We start from the raw sequence: 21,976 nt of genomic DNA on the forward strand, positions 1-21,976 counted from the left end.
CTATCTACCTCCTCACCCTTCTCTCTTACACACACACGCTCACACTGACACACACACACACCATGTTTCTTCCAACACTATTCTAATGAGGTGATGACCAGTCTCTTGTTATAATTGCCTCAAACTCGTTTTAATTTCTTCTGAGCGTATTAATCATACATAGAGTTATTTAAAACTGCATAAATTAATCTTAGATTAAACAGACCCTTCAAAGGCTTCAAACAATTAAAGAGTTAGGTAGAATTTCCCCTGGGTTTAAGCCATTTCTGTTTCAGCAGCACAGTTGCAGGTGATTATCCCATTTTGATGTGGCCAGACGGTGATTAATGTAACTTTTAAATGAGTCCTTCCCCCATCTCACCTCTGTCCACACACCGCTACAGCAGGAAGTCAGAACACCTTCAATGACCTAACTAAGGAGTAGTTATTCACTTTGTATTTATAACTCTTACCTTACAGTCTCCATATTTAATTTAAGTTGCAGGTAATTTAATTATTCGATTATGCGTGTGTGCGCACTTTAATTACCCATGTTGTGGGGACGTAGATCTGTTTACACAGTCAAGCTGCGAGGACTCGATCGCCTCCCTTTTGTGGACAAAAAAGCAAGTCCCCATAATGTCAGTGATTAAATTTTTAGGGTTAAGACTTGGTTTAGGGCTAAGGTTAGTTTTAGGGTTAGTCTCCAGGAAAAAAGTCAATGTAATGTCCTCTAAAGAGATGAAACACGACTTTGTGTGTGTTTGTGTGTCCATCAAACCGAAAGGTCAGGAGCCCCCCAGGAGTCACAGGATAACCCAGAGGGGTCACGAGCAGATAAACAAATTTTTCTGCTATACAAAATTCCAAATTTTAACTTTATTCTTGTGAAATAGTTAATAGTTTTTTCCTCTTCAGGACCAAAACTTCCACTGCTCACAGCTCATAGACGTATCCAGTCTGTGACAAAGAGTAACCAGTAAGAAGGGTCACAGAGCCATGAAGTGCAGCTGGATCAAGTCCCGTCTATATCAAACATGCTTGATATCTGCAATGTATTGGTGATTGTGCAGCTCTGGAAAATGTCAGTAGTGTATGTTGAAATGTGAGTGGCTGTTTTTAATTCAGTATGTAAGCACAATGAAATTGGGACCAAGGGAAAAAAAATTGTTTGTACTTTTAGTAACTGTTCCATAGCTTTCAATCAAATCACACAGTTGAAGGCAGATGGAGTTTGACCATTTGTCATAGAATTACAAATGTTCAAATTTCCATTTTTGTGTGTGCTTGTTTTTTGTTCATGGCTTAAAAGTTGAGAGTGAAAGTTCATTCTTCATCTTGGAAACGGCAGTTGACAAACAACCTCATCAAAAGATAAGTTTACTATAACTTTGTCTTGTTTCACTTTCTGGTTTAACTGGTATCTCTCCTGTAGGCTTTCTGTACTTCTCTCTTTTCTCACCTTCTTTATCTCAGTCATTGTTTTACATTATTCACAAAACTACTTTCAACCAGGTGGAAATACTTACTGAGTTGAAGGATAAATAGAGAGAGAAAAGAAAGATCAGCTGAATCTGAATGACAGCTTCAGGTGAAAAATATAGAAAGTGTTAGTTAATGTTGTTTCTTCGGCGTCTTGGGATGTGTGATTGTGTGGTGTGAGTGTGGTATGCCAAGCCAAAGCGACGCACCTTCATCCAGGTCAAATTCCAGCAGACGTCGACGGCCTGTCAGGGTTAATTTCTAGAGCAGAGGTGGAGCGCTGGATTTTAAAAACATCACCCAGGACTTCCTCCTTTATTTCTGTATCACTCCCTCTCTACTGAGGCAAGGAAGAATGATTGATGAGATGAGTATTCAGCACATCGGGACACCCAGGAGCGTCCACTCCACCCGTCTCATACTGACACACACACACACACACACACTCGCACACACTGATATGAGAGTAATTAACCTCAGACTGTGTTAACCCCAGCTGCCCATTAGAAGGACAACAGGATTGATGGGGCTCCCCCCAGTCCTTCACAACTCTCCACAGTTTGTGCAGGATTGGAGCACAGTGGAATGTGTGGAAAATATAAAACGACACCAGACTAAACACGTGGTGATTGTAGTAGTCAAAGAAAGAATTGACGTCACACGTAAGTCAATTTGATTTTGGTAGATTTCAACTGTGGTGCTACAAACTTACAAAGTTGTCCTTTTAACTTATTATGTTGTATTTACCTGTCATGTGATTTAGTTTCTGCAAAAGGACGAGGACGATACAAGCAGGAGCCTGTCCCACTTTGTTTCTAATCTTACATCGTCTGCACCAGTTTGGGTGTTGCTGGGGGGGGGTTGAACACTGCGCCACCACAGAAGAAACAGCTGAGAACAACAATACTCACCTTGAAATCACTTTTACACGTCAAACATCTGAGACAAACTATTTACATTATGTCACTGTTACAGAGGGGCGTTAATAGTATTCTGAAAGCTTTGCATATTGACAACATTACTTGCAGTGCTGAAAAGCTCATTTGAATGATTGTAAAAGATGTTTGGGAATGTTTTTGTGGTTTTATGAGCATGTGAAACAAAATGTTCTTATTAATTCACTTGTTCAAACTCCTCTGTAAGTCTTCATTTGTTTTTCAGACATCGTTGTATTCTGAATTTACAGCAGCATCTCAGTAAAACTCAAATCCCTCTTTTGTGAGTCAGCATCTTAAGGCGTCAGTATGCTTCATATATTTCCTGTCAGATAGTCGAACCGTGTCTGAAAGGCCTTCCTCTCACACCTTTCAACTGTCAGTTTCTATAACTCTCCAAAACCGACAATAGAACAGTCTTTCCTACACTGGCCAGGTGTGCAGAGGTGGAAAAATTGTGCAGAGTTTGCACTTTCATGCTCTCGTTTTTCACACAGCTACTTTTGTTAGTTTCCGTATGTATAACCAAGTGCAACACCATGAGGTGTGCGTTGTGATCCCCATTTGAATGATTTTATCATGTCTCACGCCTCACATTTTTTACCCTGCAACCATTTCGAACAGCTGTAAGGGCTTTTACCTGTAGATGAGGTTGACGACACATTGTACAATATAGTTCGCTTCAAGCGTACTCCGGCCTTTAGTTCGAGACAGCCTCCTATTAGCCATGTACAACGGTGACGGTCTCTGGTTGCTGTTAAGAGCAGATATTGTTAAAATCAGTGTTGACAAGTTAATTTCAACCGGCCGGACACAATGTTGTTTAACTAATTGGCCAGCTAGACGCCACAAATAAAATTCATGGTCAGCTTCAGTTGACTTGTCTCATTTACAACCTCGTCCCCTCTCGCCTTTGACCCCTTCTGTGACCTCTGTGACCTCTTGCTCAGGTCTGGAAAGTCTCCCAGATGAGGCGGGTGATTGGGACTGTTGTCATTGAGATATCACATGTGACATCTCTGTTTCAGTCCTGCAGCAGTAACAAGTGAACTCTACCAGCATTTAATAAACGTGATGAGCCACCAATCAGCAGAGAGCATCGTGTCTGAGCTCGATTACCGGCACCACTGATGAAAATCAAACAGATATTGTGATATATCTACCTCAAGAAGACAAATTAACATCAGATACAAAAGCATTTGTTATTACATCTTTTTAGGTGGTTGACCAGAAGTTTTTTGTTGTGTTTTTGCTGATACATTTTATGACAAAGCTCATTTTACAACCTGTAATGACTCACGTAGATCAATAAACTCCAAACACATTTCTTTAAAACGGCCTGACAAGCCATCACAGAAACATTTTGCACTTAAAGCCAAATCTGTTTGACTTTAATATTTAAGAGTGTTTAACGACGTTCCTGTTTAATTTATTTGTATTTTATTATTATTTCTTGACTAATGATTTAGAATAATTATACAAGTAAAACTGAACCGCACACTTCACATAAAGCTGCTGAAATGTTTGCAGCTTCAATCTGTTAATAATAAAACTGATAATAAAAAATATTGCACTACGGTTATAAACAATTTTTAATAGCTGTTAGAATATAATTTCTCACTTTTATGAGAAAGCTCATTATTTGTGTTGACTATTTTTATCGCCGCTTCAGTTTGTCGTAGTTATTCTGAAGTCAGGTGGATGGAAAAAGATTAGTGCCAACAGAGATATTAAAGCGCCTAACTCAGAAACATCTGATTGAATAAATAAATTTAAAAATTTGCCATTTAAGTACAATTTTGAACTTGTTTTTGGAAATACAAATTCTGTTGTCTAACTTTATTGTTTCAGGCTATGCTGGGCCGTGTTAAAGAAAAAAACACCTGGTCTTTGCATAGAAGTCTCAAGATTTTCAATCCATTTTTATTTAGAGGTTTATTTTTCATGTTGCAAATTCAGAATTTTGTGATTCAACTAAAATCTTTGGAGACACTTATTGCGCCATTTCTTCAAAATCTAAATCCAAAACTTACTGGAGCTGTAGTCAACGATAATCTATTAATCGTTTATGTCATTGACTCACAGTTACATAACATTTCCTAGGTCAAGCTTCTAAAGTTGCAACCAAACTCCTGCAGACTGTCTAATCTGTGCTGATACATTTATTTGCAACGTTTCGGTGTGAGATCTTCATCAGGCGAATAGTTTATGACAACAAGAAGCCGTCTTAAATAAGGAGCGACTGTAAGCCTGCAACCAATTACATTCTCCAAGTGCAATAGGAAAGCATGGATACCAAACATCAATTTATTATATGACAGTCTCCAATATCATACATGGAGCTAGAGATGTAAAACACTCTATATAGTAACAGCCATAAATGTACCCAATAATGCATCTAATGTTTACATTAAATGAGTAGATTACCATAAAATAAATGCTTAAAGCCCCAAAGGCTAAACTTCATTTTCAAAAAGATGCATTACCAAATATTGCAGGTTACATTTGTAGATGAACCCAACATAACATTTAGAAAACACCAATAATACATTTACTTAAAACCCTCCACAATACTAAATACATTAGACATCAGTGCCTCAAAGAATACGTGTAGCTTTCATTTATTCATTCATGCAAGTTTCTAAAATGTGAGAATTTTTTCAACGGGAAGACGTAAGAAAATTGTGACGGACATTTTTCACCATTCTCTACCATTTTATAGACCAAACAATTCATCGATGACTCAAGAAAATAATTAGCAGATTAATCGATTATGAAAACAATTAGTTGCAGCCCTAAAAATTCAAACTTGTCAAATGTTTTCTTCATTAAAACTTCTTCTTCTCTCTTATTTTTAGGATCATTCCTTCATCATACAGTTTAATGATGGAAACGCAGAGGTCGTGTCGATGTGGGTTTGTCGCTGTTTGGAGGAGAGACGAGCGCAGCAGGCTCAGGGACGCATCTGACGTCCTCCTGACGTCCGCCCAAGATGGACGGTGATGTTTGACCACGAACCTTGAACACTTATCAAACGCTTCGGGGTCAAGTACGTCAATATGCACTGTACAAAGGACTTTATGTACATGGACAAAAATCACTAGATGTTTAAGACTTCATGTGAGTAACTCTTCATTTAACAGCACTTTTGCGCCGTGACGATGAAGAGCTCACACCCTTTGAACTGAATATTAATCTCTGCATCCAAAAAAGTGCAGAGAGCAAATTCTTCCCAGCGTGGGTCTCCATCCGCGGCTTCGTCCCCACGCTTTTTTCCGGGAATAAACAGAAATGCAGTGAGCATCCTGATGTGATGAACGGAGGTAAACGGTCCCGAATTAAAGGATTAGTGACTATAAATAACTTCACAGTTTAAGACTACAATACGCTGACAGAGTTGTGCTCTGTTTCTGGGATGGTATCTCAAACAACCGTCTTGTGCTTTACTGTTGACAGCCCTCTAGTGAATGTTAAGGTTTTTGCCTGTGAGTAACTGCCCATGTGTGTGCCTGTTTTACCAGTGGTATAATTTATTACCTCAGCAAACGTAGGTTGTTATTGTAATAGCAAGGCTTCCCCCAAAAATGTACCTATTATCAATGCCTGGACTAGAGTATTAGTCTCCCAGTTATTCCCAAACCTTGAGGTTGGAGAATAAATGGATTCAAAGCTCTTGTCTCTTTGTCTAAAGGGGTGTTTGTGTTAGTGAACAACAAGCCCAACAAGTACCAGTGAGTCTGAAAGCAGCACTGCAGTGTTAGACTGGAATGAAATATTGACCACAGTCTTTCCTTGATTGATAATGTTACTAACATTCACCTTCACCGGAAGGAACCAGAGGTTTTCTTTTCATTTAAACCAGTTTCTACTCAGTTGCTTTTCTTTCCATTTGCGCAGACATGCCTGATGGTGAACGCCTACTGAATCAACTATTACAGGCAGATCTCCACACACACTCTTTAGCTTTTTGTTTTTTCTTACAAACCATTGAGAGTAAGAGAAAGTATGGACGGTTAGTAACGTAACAGAGATCATAACTCTTCTTCCCCTTATAAACCAACACTTTTTTTTCATTTTAAATACTTGTTTTATCCTTACTTTAGTAAGCTATATCATGAACTGTACAGAAATAACGATATTATATTGCATTGCCTAATGAGATCAGTTGATAAACTATAAAGGGAGTACATTAATGCAGTGCACTAAACACCAAAGACCATTGACGAGCCAAATGGTGAATTATATCCCATGACTGAGGCAAACGTAATGGATTAAGTGACGACGAATGCTTTGACAAGGTCTTTATGTGCAGCTGATGGAATGTGTAGCACTCAAGTGCAATTAAATGCCGTTTCTTCCACAAAGGCCAAGTAAAAGCAGCCTACAGTAACGCGATGTGTACAGTGTGATCATCGCTGGAAAAAGAATGTAACGGCAAACAGTAAAAGAGCACCGATTTTTCTTTAACATGTGATTTGTAGTTTCTTCAGTTCCCTGTTAGATGTGCTTTTGTCCTCTTTTAACGATGAGGAAACACACAGATGGTAGAATTCAATCACTGGTTTTTGACTGTAATTTAAATCTGAGAACACAGTTGTTGTTGTTGTTGTTTGTAGCACAATTACACATTGCGCCAGCGTGTCTTTCACAGTTTCGGAACTCTGCATCAAAATGTGTCATATATTTGCATAACCAAGCCTAATGTGAGACCCTTTTTTTTCAGTATGGTTTTCTAGCATCGTATGTAGAATTTCTGCCACTTAAACATTAAACATTTACTGTCGTGTGTAACTGACCCTCGTCCTGACAGAAAATGGAGGAAACACTGCATGCGTGAGGAAAACCCAAGCTGTGTCCCAAGTCCATACTCCATACTGAATCTAAATACATTCAAAATGTATTATTTTAATTATTATCATCTCTGAATTTACAAAATTTGTTATACTCAAAGATGCAAGTATTTGCTTTTTTTTTTTTTTTTGTGGTGTTGGTGAACACGATGGTTCAGCAGCTCCAGAAACATCTTAAAAACAAAAAAATCATCAGTTTTCAATTCAATTCAAACCAAAAACAAAGTTTCACACTCAAAAATATTAAATCTTCGGACAAACATTTAGTTTTCTCTTGTCCAGCTGTGCACACGTTAGTGCAAAATTATAAAGTGCAATAATTTCTTGAATACTATAAACCATGAAAACATGCAGTGTAATAATGTATCAGTATGTCAGATGGATTTAGGACACAGCACCACAGTCTGGTGGTTATCACTTCTTATTGCATAATTGAACCAAACAGGGTACGATGTGGAAGGGAAACTTTTCAATGTCCTCTGCTTGTTGTGTTCAGAAGTCGAGAGATGATTTCTCAGTAAATTTTATTCATGATCAATATATGACATATATAATCATAAACTACATTAAATTGACCTTCAAATGGAATCCCTCTCCATATCTAGTCCTCTATTATTGCTGCAGGAACCTCAACTAAGTTTGTTTTATTTAATTATCCTTCACTCTGTTACAGCAGCTATGGTACAGTTTGTGAGTTGAATCATTCCAAATTGTTTGTTTGTTAATGAAAGTGAAGTGAACTGTTTTTTTTTTTGTTTTTTTTGTTTTTTTTTAATGAGTGTACACAATCAGCAGAGGCGCGATGTGTCATGATCCCTCCCATATTCACAAAGTTCACGGGTGCCATTATTTGCCTCTGAAAACTGAAAATGAGGCACAGCCTTTTGAATTTAATGTACATAAATACGCTTTTACCTTCACTTTGGGAAGGGTGTTAGTGCAAAGTGCCACCATAAGATGACATGATAAGCAGAAAGATTTTAATACGATCCAGTACCAACAGTTGTTCAAGATGAATATCTACTCTCTATTATTCCACATATTGTTCATTATATTCATGTGTCACTTTAATTCAGATTCTACCATACTGTTAAAACATCTGTAAGACATGAGCTTACAGTAAGTTGGCCTTAGATGTATCAGTGAATACGAACATTAATGTATTCTAGCAACTCAAATAAAACCAAAAAGAAAAATACATGTCATATTTCTGAACAGGTGTGCTGTGAGGCTCTTCATGCAATTTTTATTGTTTCTTTGATGGTTGAGCTCTGTACTCATTGACTGTGATTTTTAAATATGAATCTGCAGCATCAATATTCATGGAAATATTTATTGTTTTTTTTTTTGTTTTGTTTTTTTACTTTCAGCCTGCTTACAACAGAGATCACCTGTTGCTGTGTGCTGTGATGTTACTGGCTGATAATGGCCTTTTCTGTAATTATTTGTTCGCACATATTCCAACCATAATGCACAAATGAAATAAAAAGTATTTAAACATTATAATTTAGGGCAAGTCTGAGACTTTTTTTGTTTGCTTTACATTTTACCTTGACCTCTGAGTGCAACATATTCTGTCACAAACATTATTCAGTATATTGAAGTGTGTTTCTAGATTATTTTGAAGGGAAAACTGATTTCTCTGCACATTTCCAGGTCTTTTTTTTATATTCTGGGGCTCTACTGGGATATCTTTTCATGATTTACAGTTCAAAAACTAATTATTTATCTTATACTGGCCCTTTATGCAGCCCCTCGGTTCAGCCTCTGTCTGAAACAGGCTGTTTTAGCTCCCGTCTCTTTAAGGCTCCTCTCCTGATGAGCCCACTCTGTTCTGATTGGTTAGCTCCCGGTTAGTCTCGCCCAACTTCTGGTGGTTCCAGAGGCTTCGTAAACAAACGGTAGTAGCAGGATTTCACTTCTTTTCCCTGTTCTTTACTCAAGAGGGGAAATTCTCAAATACATCCGTACACGTTCGAGCACCGAATCAATCTTGGCAACAAAGGTTACAGAACGGGCGGCCATTTGTGGGCATGCACAACTAATCTGATGTCATCGTAAGGAGGACATAGAGGTACCTTTGCAAACAGAGCATTCAGAGCAGACTTAAGCCCTGGCTTTTGACTTGGAGGGAGCATTTTTGCATGGACATCCAACATCATAACAGTATAAAAATAACAGAAAATCACAAAAAGCATATGATGTCACCTTTAAAGATGAGGGCTGGTGACATTATTTTCTTATTGTCAACAAATTCCATGAAATTGATCATACTAACAAATATTGTATGCTGTGCATCCAAAGCCTGACAAAGTTTCTTCTGTACCATAGACCTTTATTGTTGTCCAAAAACTATTAAAAACACGCTAATGAGCCACTCTGTCATTCACACACACACACACACACACACCATCCTGCTGCCATAAATACTCAACAGCCCTCAAACATATATATAAATCCGCACCTGAAAATAGTTTCCAACATCTGCAATATTTCTTCCTTTTTGAGCTACAGTGCCGAGCGTCTCCTGTGGCTGAGAGTCACAGACGGGGTGGGGAAGTCTGAAAATATTGAGAGAAAAACACGTAGTTGAATTTGATCTTTTCATGCAGTAACACCTGCCTTATTCTTTGATAATCTTACAACTACTCCTCTCCAGCATCCTGAGAAGATTTCATACAGATTCTTACATTTTAGGATTGTTAAACTGGTTTGTTTTTCCTTGTGAAAGAGGAGCAGCTCCTTCCAGATCATTAAATCCATGGTCGCACATAATGTGACCATGAAGTTAAAGTAGATACAGTCAGCTTAAAATCACAGTAACAGGACTCTGGACACCTTTAGGACACAACCCCGAGTCTTTTCATGGCTTAAAGCAAACAGTCTCTTCATTAATAGGTTGACATTTAGATGTCTTGACATGAGGAGACCCAAACCTGGAAGCACCTTGCTATCCAAAGTTCACTTGTAATTTGCATTTCATAATTATCTTGGTCAACCTTTAATTAACATCAGCTTCATTCCTGGTTATTAATTTGTTCATTAACCTGTAAAAAGGTGGTTAGAGTACACAATATAGTCAAATAAGAAGACTTTGTTTACATAGATTTTCTTTTAAAGCATCAAGGACGTCCAGTTTTCTTTCCTTACAGGTTAATTCGCTTGAATAGGAAAGATGCATTTTTAATCAACCGTCTGTTATAACTCGTACATGTTGAGACATGAATCACTTCCAAACCTTTAGCTCCTGAAGGTGAACATAATTGCCTCCAAAAGACCCTGCGCACACCTTTTACCAGTCTATTTTCCTTCATTAGAAGAGAAAAAGCAAACGTAGTAAACTTGTTTCACTAAATGCATTTCGTCCCCTCAGCAGCTTCACATGCAGGATGAGATGCTGCAAAACTCATCTGGTCATTTCCAGAGGAACTTCTTAATTTAATACAAAGAGGTTGTAGTAATGAATTAATTATTGTTACAATTTAGACAACCAAGATGAGCCTGGCAATGTTAAGTACATTAATGAAATTCTTATAATGTTCAGGATGTCTAGAAATGAAGTCTGAACTTTTTTATTTATATCCTTGACTCAAAACCTCAATAATAAAATTCAGAACTTAAATATGAAATAAGGCTTCTTCCACATCTTGTTGCAGTATAATGTGTGTTTTATATCTTTGGTATTTCCAATTTATTTAGATATAATGAAGTTTCAGCCTACAACATGGAGAGTTGTTTTACATAAAGCTGTGAATGTTAATGAATTTAAATGTTATTTCTTTCCAACACTGAGTAGAAGTCTCTTGAAAGTTGGACTTTGAAGACACTTGCCATCTTTTTATATATATAACGTTTGTTTAGCGTAGTGCAGTGTAAAGAAAAGTAAAATGTTGTTGTTCACAAATCTACGAATGAAGAACAAAACGTGACACTAGTGTCCAGGCTGAAAAGAAAGCCGCATTCCCCAAAAATCATTGAATTTAAACTAATAATGCTGTCATGCTGCTAATGGCAGATTTATAAAGAAAGGCTTTTATGCGTTCTTCAAACAGATATTCTGACTGAGGACAACTCCTATATTCAGGTGTAGCACAATACATGATTAATTTTCTGCTTTGGCACCGTCACCTTTTACAAGCTAATTAATTTATCCCCTCAGTGTGAAACACAACCTATGATTCATTTACAGAAGGCCAGTGAGCTCTTTTATTTAACTGCTGTGTTTCCCTCAAGTCTCTTTTATCTTGAGCAAAAAATAGTCTTGATCTCAAAACAAACTAATGTCAATTTTCACAAAAATTTTCTTTTGCTGTCACAAAAAAACTAGAAGAGTGCACTCAGATATCCGCCAGGTGTGTACAGTCAAGATAGTGGTGAAGATAACAAAAAGAGGGATTTATTCATCTCTTATCATGTCTAACTTTAGTGGATCATAACTTATCAGGTGTGGCATTAATCTGCAGATGCTCTGGTTCAAGATGAGGCCAGACTTTTCTGTTAATGTCAGTTTTCGAGCCACGACAAAGGCCAAAACATGGCCTGCAACAGATTAGGTAAACCTTGTTTGCCGGAAACGCCTTTTGCGCTGTTGTAACGCACATCCTAAAATGGCGACGACTTCTGAAAAGATGAAAGCTTTATGATAGGCTCATAAGGAAGGACATTATAAAATGGGTTTTTCAAAGATTGTGAATCACCGCAACCATGAGAGGTCCTTGAACATACAGTTATAAATGTGCACAAAATATATTAGGCTGATGGGTCCAGTATAGTATACAAGATTAACTGCGGACAGATACACACACGACACCTGGCAGAGATAATTAAATTAACAAATCTCATTTTTATCCATGTCAGCTTTGGGTTTCCATACATACTTTCAGCCTTCATACCTTTATTGTATTACTTACTGTTAGTCATACTTTGTTCTTTGACCAGAGACCTTGTGCAGTGTTATTTATGTATGTTTCTGTCTGAATGCAGGCACCACATCTATTAACCAGCAGGCGTGATTTAAAAATTAAGCATAATTGTGCATAACATGAAGGCGTTTCAGGACCCTGACACACACCTAAGCAGCGTGTAGTCAGTCAGTGCTATGTTGTATGTATTATCAGGAGCTTTAGAAAGTAGGACAAACAGTGCGCTTTCAGAGCTGGTCTTTCATATTATGATTATGCAGAAATTCACTCCCCGCTTTATTGATCATTAAATGAAAGCAGGCTTAAGAAAAATTATTTTGTGATTGAGGTTACCTTCACTGTGTCACAGATGCTTTACCTGCTATTTGACCCCTTTTACACTGCAATGTAAGCACCAATTATTCTTCTGAGGGACACCAAAGGCAGTAATACAACAAATACCTAATATAAGCCAGAATGCTGCTCGTCCTTGTATTTGTGTGCTTCTTTTTCTTTTTTTTTTTTTCATGACAAGAATTTCTGGTGTGGGAGAAAGCTGCCTCTATACTGTATGAACATTATACCACCAATGTTCCAGAAAAGTGTTTCATGTTTTGAGAAAGTTGATTAGAGGTTGATGAGTGCATCGTCAACTCTATAGTACACAGTGCAGCATCTATCGCGTCTCTTCACTGAGGCTCCAGCGAGGCAGGAAATCATTTTGTCTTTGTCACATTTACTGTAATATCGTTTAAAAAAAAAAAAAACAGCCTTGGACACCTGCTGCCAGATCAGTAAGAGAGGTGACCTGAAATATCGGCCCAAAGCTCCCTCAGCGGTTTATATTGTACTGTAAAGCGCCTTTCTGATCTGAACATTTTTGTATCTGTAACTGACGACCCTAAAGTCTGCACAGCAGCTGGTGAGGTTTTCATTTTTTGGTTTTATTACTGTTACCATTCATCTCTTTTCCTGTTTCTTTTCAGACTATCAATCAAACAATCAAAGATTCCCTTTGCAGAAGAAGAAATACTTAACAAAAAAAGGAGCGAGATCAGTTCTTTAACTAGAAACCTCTTCAGTTGCTTCATTGTTTCACCAATGAATGAATAACATTGATCCAATGGGAGCAAAATGCTGCAAAATCCAACAAAGGGAGTGAAGCATGTAGACGTTTCTGTGAAGCCTGCAGCAGGAAACAGTCTTTTAAAACAACTTATTTGGTGCTCAGCAAAACTTAGATTTAGAATCATTGCAAATGAGGAGTGGTCTTCATCACTGCATCACAGTGCGACTCTTTATATCAGTCTGCCAGTCAGTCCAGACTTAAATATCTATTTATTAATGGGATAGATTGCCATAACATTGTGTACAGACATTCATGCTCCCGAAAGGATGAATCCCTCTGACTCCTTGCACTTTTTCCTCAGGCACCACCAGCAGGACGTCTGTCTGGCACAAAGACGTGACTTTGCACTAAACCAATTGTAACTTTGTAAGAAGCTCACTTGAGCTCAGTCTCCTGAAGCGTCATATTAGCTTTGGATAAACTTAAGAATCCATTTTTACACAGAGCAAGAACTGTGGACTTTAATCCTGATCACTTACAGCACCAGAGAGTTTGGACACACTGTGTCATTCAAGGGAATGGGAAGGTGTGTCCAAACTTTTGACTGGTGCCGTACATTAAAAACATATTAGGAAACAATCTGTTAATGGTCAGTAGGAAACAGTAACTCCATCAATGTACATACGGGCATGTGTGTAATGTTTTAAAACAGATTTTTTTTTTTTTTTTTTTAATATGAACCTTTAATAGGGGCCCACATCAAATTTTTGCCCCTGGGCCCCCAACAAGGTTAGTCCAGCCATGTTTGAGATGCAGTTTATATTTTACAACTGAATATTACAGATTATTAGTGGGGGTTTTTTTAAATTAAAGGTAATAACATCTATGTTGTCACTCAGGAGCTTTTTTGGAGCCAAGGAAAAATGAGTACATTGAAGCATATTTTAGGGGGGATGGGGGTTGACTGGTGACACCAGCGTTTGCAAAATCCTCGTCGAGGCCATAATATTCTGATTCAGCTCATAATGTAAATAACGAGTCGTTACGTTACGACGCTGACATGATAACACGACTGCAACACACCTGCCAATCACGTCGGTTGATTAAACTAAACCGCAGCCTGCAGGGAGCAGCGCTGATGATGATTAGTCAAGGCTGTGACAGCTCCGCGCCACAAATGTTTTCTGCACCATGTAAATTGTCGCAGCAGATGATCTATGGCTGTGCTTCATGTGACCTATAGTGATAATATGTCTGGAATGAAAATTTGGATGCTCGGTGATCTCATCTGGCGGGTCTCTCCTCGGGATATTGACCGCGCATTGTTTGGAGATGCGTCTTTATTTCGCGCAGTCCGGGACCCTCATATTCCCAAATTCCCACCGAGCTGCCTCTCTGCTTTGTGTCGGCCGATGACCTTTTTCCAGAGCAGTCCGACTTGATTAGCACATCAGGCGGGACAATGAGTGGCCGCCCTGTACACAGCCATTACCCAGATCCCTTTATCAATGTCCTGTAATTAAAATGTCACCGTTTAATTTTCGAGCCATCGCTTTCCTCTCGGCTGAATCTTTCCTCCAATAAAAAGTGCAATCGAAATGCTCTTTTCACTGGAAACAAAAAAGGATACGGAGAAACCGTTTAAGTGAGCCGAGCAGCGAGGGATCAATAGGCCCTTTAGTCCAAGAGGAGGATTGATTGGTCTCTAAAATGGGATTTATAGGGGTCATGGTTTTATAGGGTGCTGATACAACTGTTAATTATAAAACATTTGGCCTCAATTGCTGCTGTTATTAAACTTGTCCTGATCGAGCCGGGTTTGATTTTACATTATGTGACAAAATGCAAATGTTTGTGAAATAAAGCAAGAAAATATGATGTAGCTGCAGCTTCAGAGTCAAAGCAGTGATTGTTGGTGGCATCAGTGCTGTTACAGGGAGAAAAGTGTCTCTGTGTTTTAAAGCACAATTTTACATGGATACATAGCCTACAGTTTATATACATGTTAACCATGAAAAAGCCCACAGCTGCATGTTTCCCATCATTATAGGCTGCATCCAGGTTTGATAAGAGGGTGGAATATGATGTCAATTTTCAGATAAGGCAATCAATTAATAAAAGAATATTAATATTAGATAAAAACAGACTTAAAGCACCATGTAGGCTCTAAACTGTCACGTTTGTTGACTCATTTAATTATAATACAGCTAAATTATTTGTGAAATAGTCAAGTTTGTTTGTGTTGAACCTGTCAGACACATGCAGAGGTGGTTCATAAGGCAAATAAACTAGAATGAATCACAAAAACAATAAAAAGGGAAACAGTGTTTCAGTGCAGTAAATGCACTGAGATATAGAAAAACAACCCATTACAAGTCATTCGGTCAAATGTTTAAACAAATGAAATGTGCTCATGTATCCCAATAAAAGTACTCAGATGGTGAAAAGAGTAAAGTTTAGTTTCACTGTGATAAACTGGAGATTAAGGGGGATTGTCATGCTTTCAGATGAGATTAAGAAAGGATAAAAAAAGATAAATTAAAGGAAATAAACAGAAAAAAGGGAAAGATAAAAGAAGTAGACCACAGCAAAGATGGAAGGTATAATTGGGGACATAAATCCTTCCCAATATGGTTTATAAATTCAATTTATTTAGTTATGTAAGTGCCAAAAAGCATCTTTTAAGAAAAATAAAGAATCCTGTCTCTTCACATGTATATGGATGTACTGTCAGTCTTCATTCTCTGCGTCAGAAAGAGCAAATCTTCACTTTGTAAATTGGAAATCATATAAATATCGTATTAAAAGTTATTCTCACAAACAACCGCCGCGTTAAATAATCCATCAGTTCACCTGCTGACTTGGGACTCCTAATGACTTAAACCTGAAGCGCATTAATATTTCAGGCTAAAGGTTTGTTTCAACAATTGAGCGCATATCAATGAGGCCCGGGTAATTTGTATCCAACAGTAATAATAAAGAGCTCGCCTAAAATTACCGCTGAAATGTCTAATTAAAAACTCCTCGCTGCTGATCCCGCCACGTCAGCTCACGTTTCTCACGGAATAAGCAGCGACAATGGCTGCATTCAGGTCGGCGGTCTAAATAATTAAAAAGAGAGGAATAATTACAGTATAAAATTGTAATTATTGGCGGGGGCTGCAGGGGAAGCCTCTTGATGGTGAAAGAGGAGAGGATGCGCTTAGGATCAGGTTCAGCATCAATATTGCAGGGAGGTAAAACTGGCGAGCTCAGGCTGCACACAGGCTGATGATGCTTCATACACACACTCTATACACACTTCATACATCAGAGTGTAAACAAGTGTTTCCTGGTTAGTTTATCTGCAGCTGAGTCACTTTATTGGTGACAAACTGTCCAAAATAAACACTTAACCATTAGTTTCTCTTGGCTCTCCTCTTTGACTCTTCTCAAAATATATTTTTATTTAATTATGGTGCCATGAACATCACAACCCCATATGTCTTTCTACAGATTCATGTAAAATATGCAGCTGTCTATCAGTTTGAAGGCAGGGCCGGTGTGAGACTTTTTGGGGTCCGTGGTGAAATTTTGCTCACTCCTGCCCAAACCCCCCCCCCCCCCCCCCCCCCTACAACCACACAAATACATTTAAAGGATGTGTTCAAGTCTGTCTTAAAACAACAGTCAGGTGCCCAAATGTACATTGAAATGGGTTTTCTTTGTTGTAATCATTCCTGTTGTTCATACTGACCATTAGAAAGTGTCCAAATGTGCTCACAATGTAAGTGATGGAGTCCTCGTTTTGTGCAAAAATGTATTTAAAAGTTTATCTGCAGATAATATGAAGCTTCAGCAGTCTGAGTTAGTCAAATCAGTTGTTTCTTTTAGTAAAAAGTTCTCTCTTCATGTCTCTACAGACAGCGTTTTCCTGTTTAGGTGCAGGAGAAGGTAATAAAAAGAGGGACTTTAGCACCAAAAAGACTATTGAAAGTATTTTGAAAGATATTGATTTGACTAATTGGGACGGCTGCAGTTTCACTTTAGCTTCAAATAAACTTTCTAAATGCATTTTTGCACAGAAGGAGGACTGTGGGTTTTGTCCACCATCACTTACATTGAAAGGCCAGTACGAACAGGAGGAACACAGCAAGAAAAACGTGTGTCAGTGTTCATTTGCAAACCTAATTATTGTTTTAAGACAGACTTGAAAATTTGTGAAGCTATCCTTTAATGTTACCACCCAATTATTTCCTCTTTAAAGGATGATGCTTGTGTTATTCTATATTCTTCAAACAATTTTCAACAAATCACATGAAAACACCAGCAGCACATCAGTCCATCTTTCGTTACTTTCTGACTTTCCTGCCCTTCCAGTCGCTCTCAGCCCCAAATCAAATAGTTCCTACAGTAGATGTAAATCTTTAAAAAAAAAAAAAAAAACAAGTCACATATATATTGTTTCATTTTTAAAAAGGGCTCAGTGATTTCATCAAACAACTGGGCACTGTCATTTTTAGCAAATGTCATTCAAACAGGATAGAATAATGCATTTATTTGGGACTATTTTCAGTGGCGGATTAATACACATTTGGTGCTTTATGGTACCAAGACTGTATGTGGGATTCAGTTACATAAACTACGGTGCCTTTGTTCTTTGTAATGAAGGAAAATATCACCCAGTGTAACAGTTGGTGTGTTTTAAATCGCTTTTGGAAACAATGGAGCTCTACACAGAGGAATAAGCTTTATTAGGCTTTAGATCAATTTGTTGACAAGAAAAATGTAGAATATCACCAAATTTATCCTTAAAGTGGACAATGGATGTGGCGTCAGTACTGTCTAATGCATCTGGTGGGCAGGTGTTTAGGAGGATGGGGTCATATAAAACGAAGTAGTGTAGTGTAACTCCTGCATGCTGTGTGTTCACTGAAAAAACAACAGACCTTTATCAGGCATTATTGGATGTGTATTTGTCTCAAGTTTGTGATTTGACTCCTTTGCTGATGAGTATTTGAGTGAAGATGTTTGATTTTGTGACTTTGATGGCTGATGAAACTTTGACAGCCACGTTTTAAACAATAACCATCCACTCCTGTCAAAAAAATGTTGGTTTTATACAGTAAACTGCTCATCAATCAATCAATCAAACTTTATTTGTATAGCACCTTTCGTACAGGATATCACTGACTCAGGGGGGCCGCAAGGACAAAGAAATACAGCAAAAGTGCCCTCTAAGGTGCCCCCACAAAGGAGAAAACATACCAAAGTCCTGAAATGACGGTCTTAGTTATGGATAAATCAGGATGAAGTGCCCTATAGAGGGCCTCTATATGTGACAATCTGGAGCGAAGTGTCCTCATGGTGCCCTCTCAGTGGAAGAAAATGTGATAGTGCCCTGTAAAGTACCCCCCAAAAACAAGAAAACATAATGTGCCCTTTAAATGAAGAGGATGTAATGCAGTGTCCTATGAGGCAATAGTAATGGGGTGAGCTGTAGGTTCTGTATGGGTGCCCTAGAGGGTCTATAGGGTGCACTGTATGGGAGAAAAACATGGTGAGGTGCCCTTCCTTTGAAGAATATGAGATACTAAAGTAAAGTAAGTTTCCTAAAGAGCAAACGATGGAGTAAACTGGCTGTTATGGTATAAATTAATGCATCCTTGATGTGGGATGATCATTATGAAAATAAAGCAGCCTTAAAAACATGTAGTTGTTGTAGCTGATATTATTCCATTCAGTTGGTTTTGGTACAGAAATACTCACTAGTTTGCTCAGTCAGTGCAATCTAAGCTGTAACCTTGATACTACGACAATTTGTGAAGTTGATCGCATGGCAAGGATTTTTGCAATTAAAACAAGTGTATTGATTAAATTTTATTAAGGATGCATTACTAATGTATGTAGACTGCATTTCCTAAGTTGGTTTTATGTTAAGGCCTGTCTAAAGCTGTATAGCATGCTAAACACATGCTAGGTGGATAGCAGCTAGCTAGCCAGATATGTAGCCTACGTAGTTATCTCTATACTAAATAATTGGTACAAACTGGAAATTAACCATGTATAGTAAAAGTTTAAACTAAATCATTAGAGTATTCTTTACTCAAAATGTGTTTACAACCTTTTATCTTGGATTAATTTGTACTTGTAGAGAGGGACATTAGCGTTGAGTTACCCCAAACTGAAGCTGCTCAAGACCCAGCTCAGAAACAGAGACTTTCAGATCTTCTGCTGTTGTCCATTGAGAGGGACGTCCCAGTTGACCATAATGAGGTCATTAACATTTACAAACTCATGGCCAAAAGAATTCTTGATTTCACCAATCTTGCTTCTCGCTTCGCTGACAAGACTGCTCAAAACAGCTAATTCTCAAAATGTGAATAGTTCCATGTTTTTATCACAGATATGTTTGAGAAAACATTTAAATTGTTACATATTCCCTGTATTTCATTACAGAGATGTTTGCTAAATAAATGTTTGTTTAAAAGTAAATCACTCTATAAAATGTTAATTTTAATTCAGGATTTAGCCTTTTTACCAAACATACATCACTGTTCTCTGCTGATGGGGCCCATTGAATGTTTTTGGTGCCCTTTATATTTTTTCGCCCCGGCCCCTCAGACAACCTGAGTCCACCACTGCAGGTTAGTGGTGTCACAAAGGGCGACAAACATGCAAAAATGTGGATCATGTTGACAGATTGTGGTGTGAAAGCCGAAGGATGGACGACACTCAACAGATACTGGATAAAAATCTAATAAAACCTTTATACAGTACAGTAAAATTTGGACACACCTTCCCATTTATTTGAATGAGAGTGTGTCCAAACTTTTGATTAGGACTGTATATTTATATATATTACACATTAGCTATTCATACGGTTAATTTATAACCTGTATATATATTTATATTTGTACACTAACACTCACATGGTTCATTTCTACCTCAATCTGCACACTTCTCCTTTACTGTCATACTGAACTTCATGTCTAATTTGCATTTGTGGTAAGATGCCAACTGCATTCAGTTGTTAAATGCTTGTAGTTGTTCAATGACAATAAAGTTGAATCTTATCTAAAAGTGTCAGATAACGACAACTGATACTGATATCTGCAAGAAGCTAATGTTGGCCACGGTCTAGACCAGTGGTTCTCAAACTTTTTCACGTCAAGGACCCCTGAACTGACACAAATTAAACCAAGAACCCTTCATCTGAAAAGGTTTTTGCTTCTAGATGTTTTAATACGGAGAGTGTATGAAACCCATGACCAAAATAGTCATACAGTCATTCTGTCATTGTGTTACTTTCGGCTGAAATGATAGTGAAAATAAATTATTCCCCTTTTTGCTGGGGACCCCCTGGAACCCCTCAAGAATCCCTGGGGGTCACCAGACCCCACTTTGGGAACCACTGATGTAGACAGCACTCAGTCAGATGGTGGTGAAGCCAGAGAAGATGAGAATCATGGCTGATAAATAACTTTTATTTAGGTCTCTGTAACTTGTAACATCAATTCAGCCAAAATACAACCAAGATGGAGTCAAGTGAGCTTGAGTGTAGGGACCCCCAGCACAGGGAGGCCTGACTGTTCTTCATCTTTTTTTCCATTTATGTATTTATGTAAAATGTCAGAGAAGAGACTTTGCTGCTGCCAGCCTCCATTCATTCCTCCACATCCTCATTCCTCTGTCTGTCTGTCTGTCTGTCTGTCCACCTACTGCAGGTATCGACACCTGTATCTGCACCAGACAGACGGGGCATTAGCTTGGTTAAGCAATGAGCCATCGATCCGGTTATTAATAATAAATTAAAGTCTCTACGGCAGCTAATCTGCTTGACTGGAACACATCCCAGATTCACTCCATTTTCATCGCAAACAGCGTGAAACATTTTAAAACGCCTCCAAATTCATGTCATTTTTTTTTCTCTCCATATTTTGTCTTTTCTTTTTTTCCTCTCCCTTCCTTTCTTACTTTTCTTTTATCGCTGAGGCCTCAAATTGATTTGCGTGGCCGGTGTGGAAGCCTAACAGATGGCCGTGTAACTTGATAAATGAGCCCGGGCCTTTTGTCATTCTTGCTGCCCTCCAAAGTGCCACTCGCTCTGCTTCTATTCGTCAGTCCGCTCCTGCTGCGGAAATACAGGATGTGAGTGATTATTATAACTGATGCTTAATACACACACACACACAAACACACACGATCAGTTAGGCCAGTAGTGGTTCCCAATGTGGGGTCCGAGGGCCCCCTAGAGGGTCCTTAAGGGGTCTGACGGGGTCGTTGATATCACAGTTGTAATGTCGCTCTATTTTGATGCCATCTCCCAAATATTTCCACAGCTATGCCATGTCACTCTGCTCTTAATTATGACTAAAAACAGACTTATTCGTACAAGGGGGGGACCTATAGGGCCAAAACGGGTGTCCATTTGAGGTCAGCAGGGGCCTAATTGGACGTGATGTTTCTCTGTTTCCGATCATGTCTGTGCGTCAGTGCTGCAAAATTGTGAATTATCAAAACGTCTAAAAGAGAGAGAGAGAGAGAGAGAGAGAGCTTTTACACACCAGTCTGACATGAGAGAGAGAGAGAGGGAGAGAGAGGGAGGGGTGGGGGTGAAGAGAGAGAGAGAGAGAGAGAGAGAGAGAGAGAGAGAGAGAGAGGTGCCATGTGCTTCCTGTCTACACGCCTTCACGCCATTCACCTCCCCGGGATCCAACAGGATGGAGGTGTCCTGTCTGCTGCTGCCTGCGCTGAAATAAACCGAAATAAAGACTCAGG

General features: G+C 38.5%; 1 protein-coding gene across 3 annotated transcripts in view; it reads left to right on the top strand.

Annotated features, from left to right (window-relative positions):
- map2k5 (mitogen-activated protein kinase kinase 5) overlaps positions 1–7,448 on the top strand; it is a 64,271-nt gene extending 56,823 nt beyond the window's left edge. For 2 of the 3 annotated variants that reach the window (XM_042407744.1, XM_042407747.1), the window contains one exon: positions 5,255–7,448. In XM_042407744.1, coding sequence (XP_042263678.1) covers positions 5,255–5,365 — 111 coding nt within the window. In that variant the 3' untranslated portion in view covers positions 5,366–7,448. Of the gene's footprint in view, positions 1–897; positions 4,127–5,254 lie in introns of those variants that run through there. The other variant, XM_042407745.1, reaches the window with a different exon arrangement.
- Positions 7,449–21,976: the final 14,528 nt, after the last annotated feature.

The sequence above is a fragment of the Thunnus maccoyii genome, chromosome 1, assembly GCF_910596095.1.
Source record: "Thunnus maccoyii chromosome 1, fThuMac1.1, whole genome shotgun sequence".
NCBI classification, from domain to species: Eukaryota; Metazoa; Chordata; class Actinopteri; order Scombriformes; family Scombridae; genus Thunnus; species Thunnus maccoyii.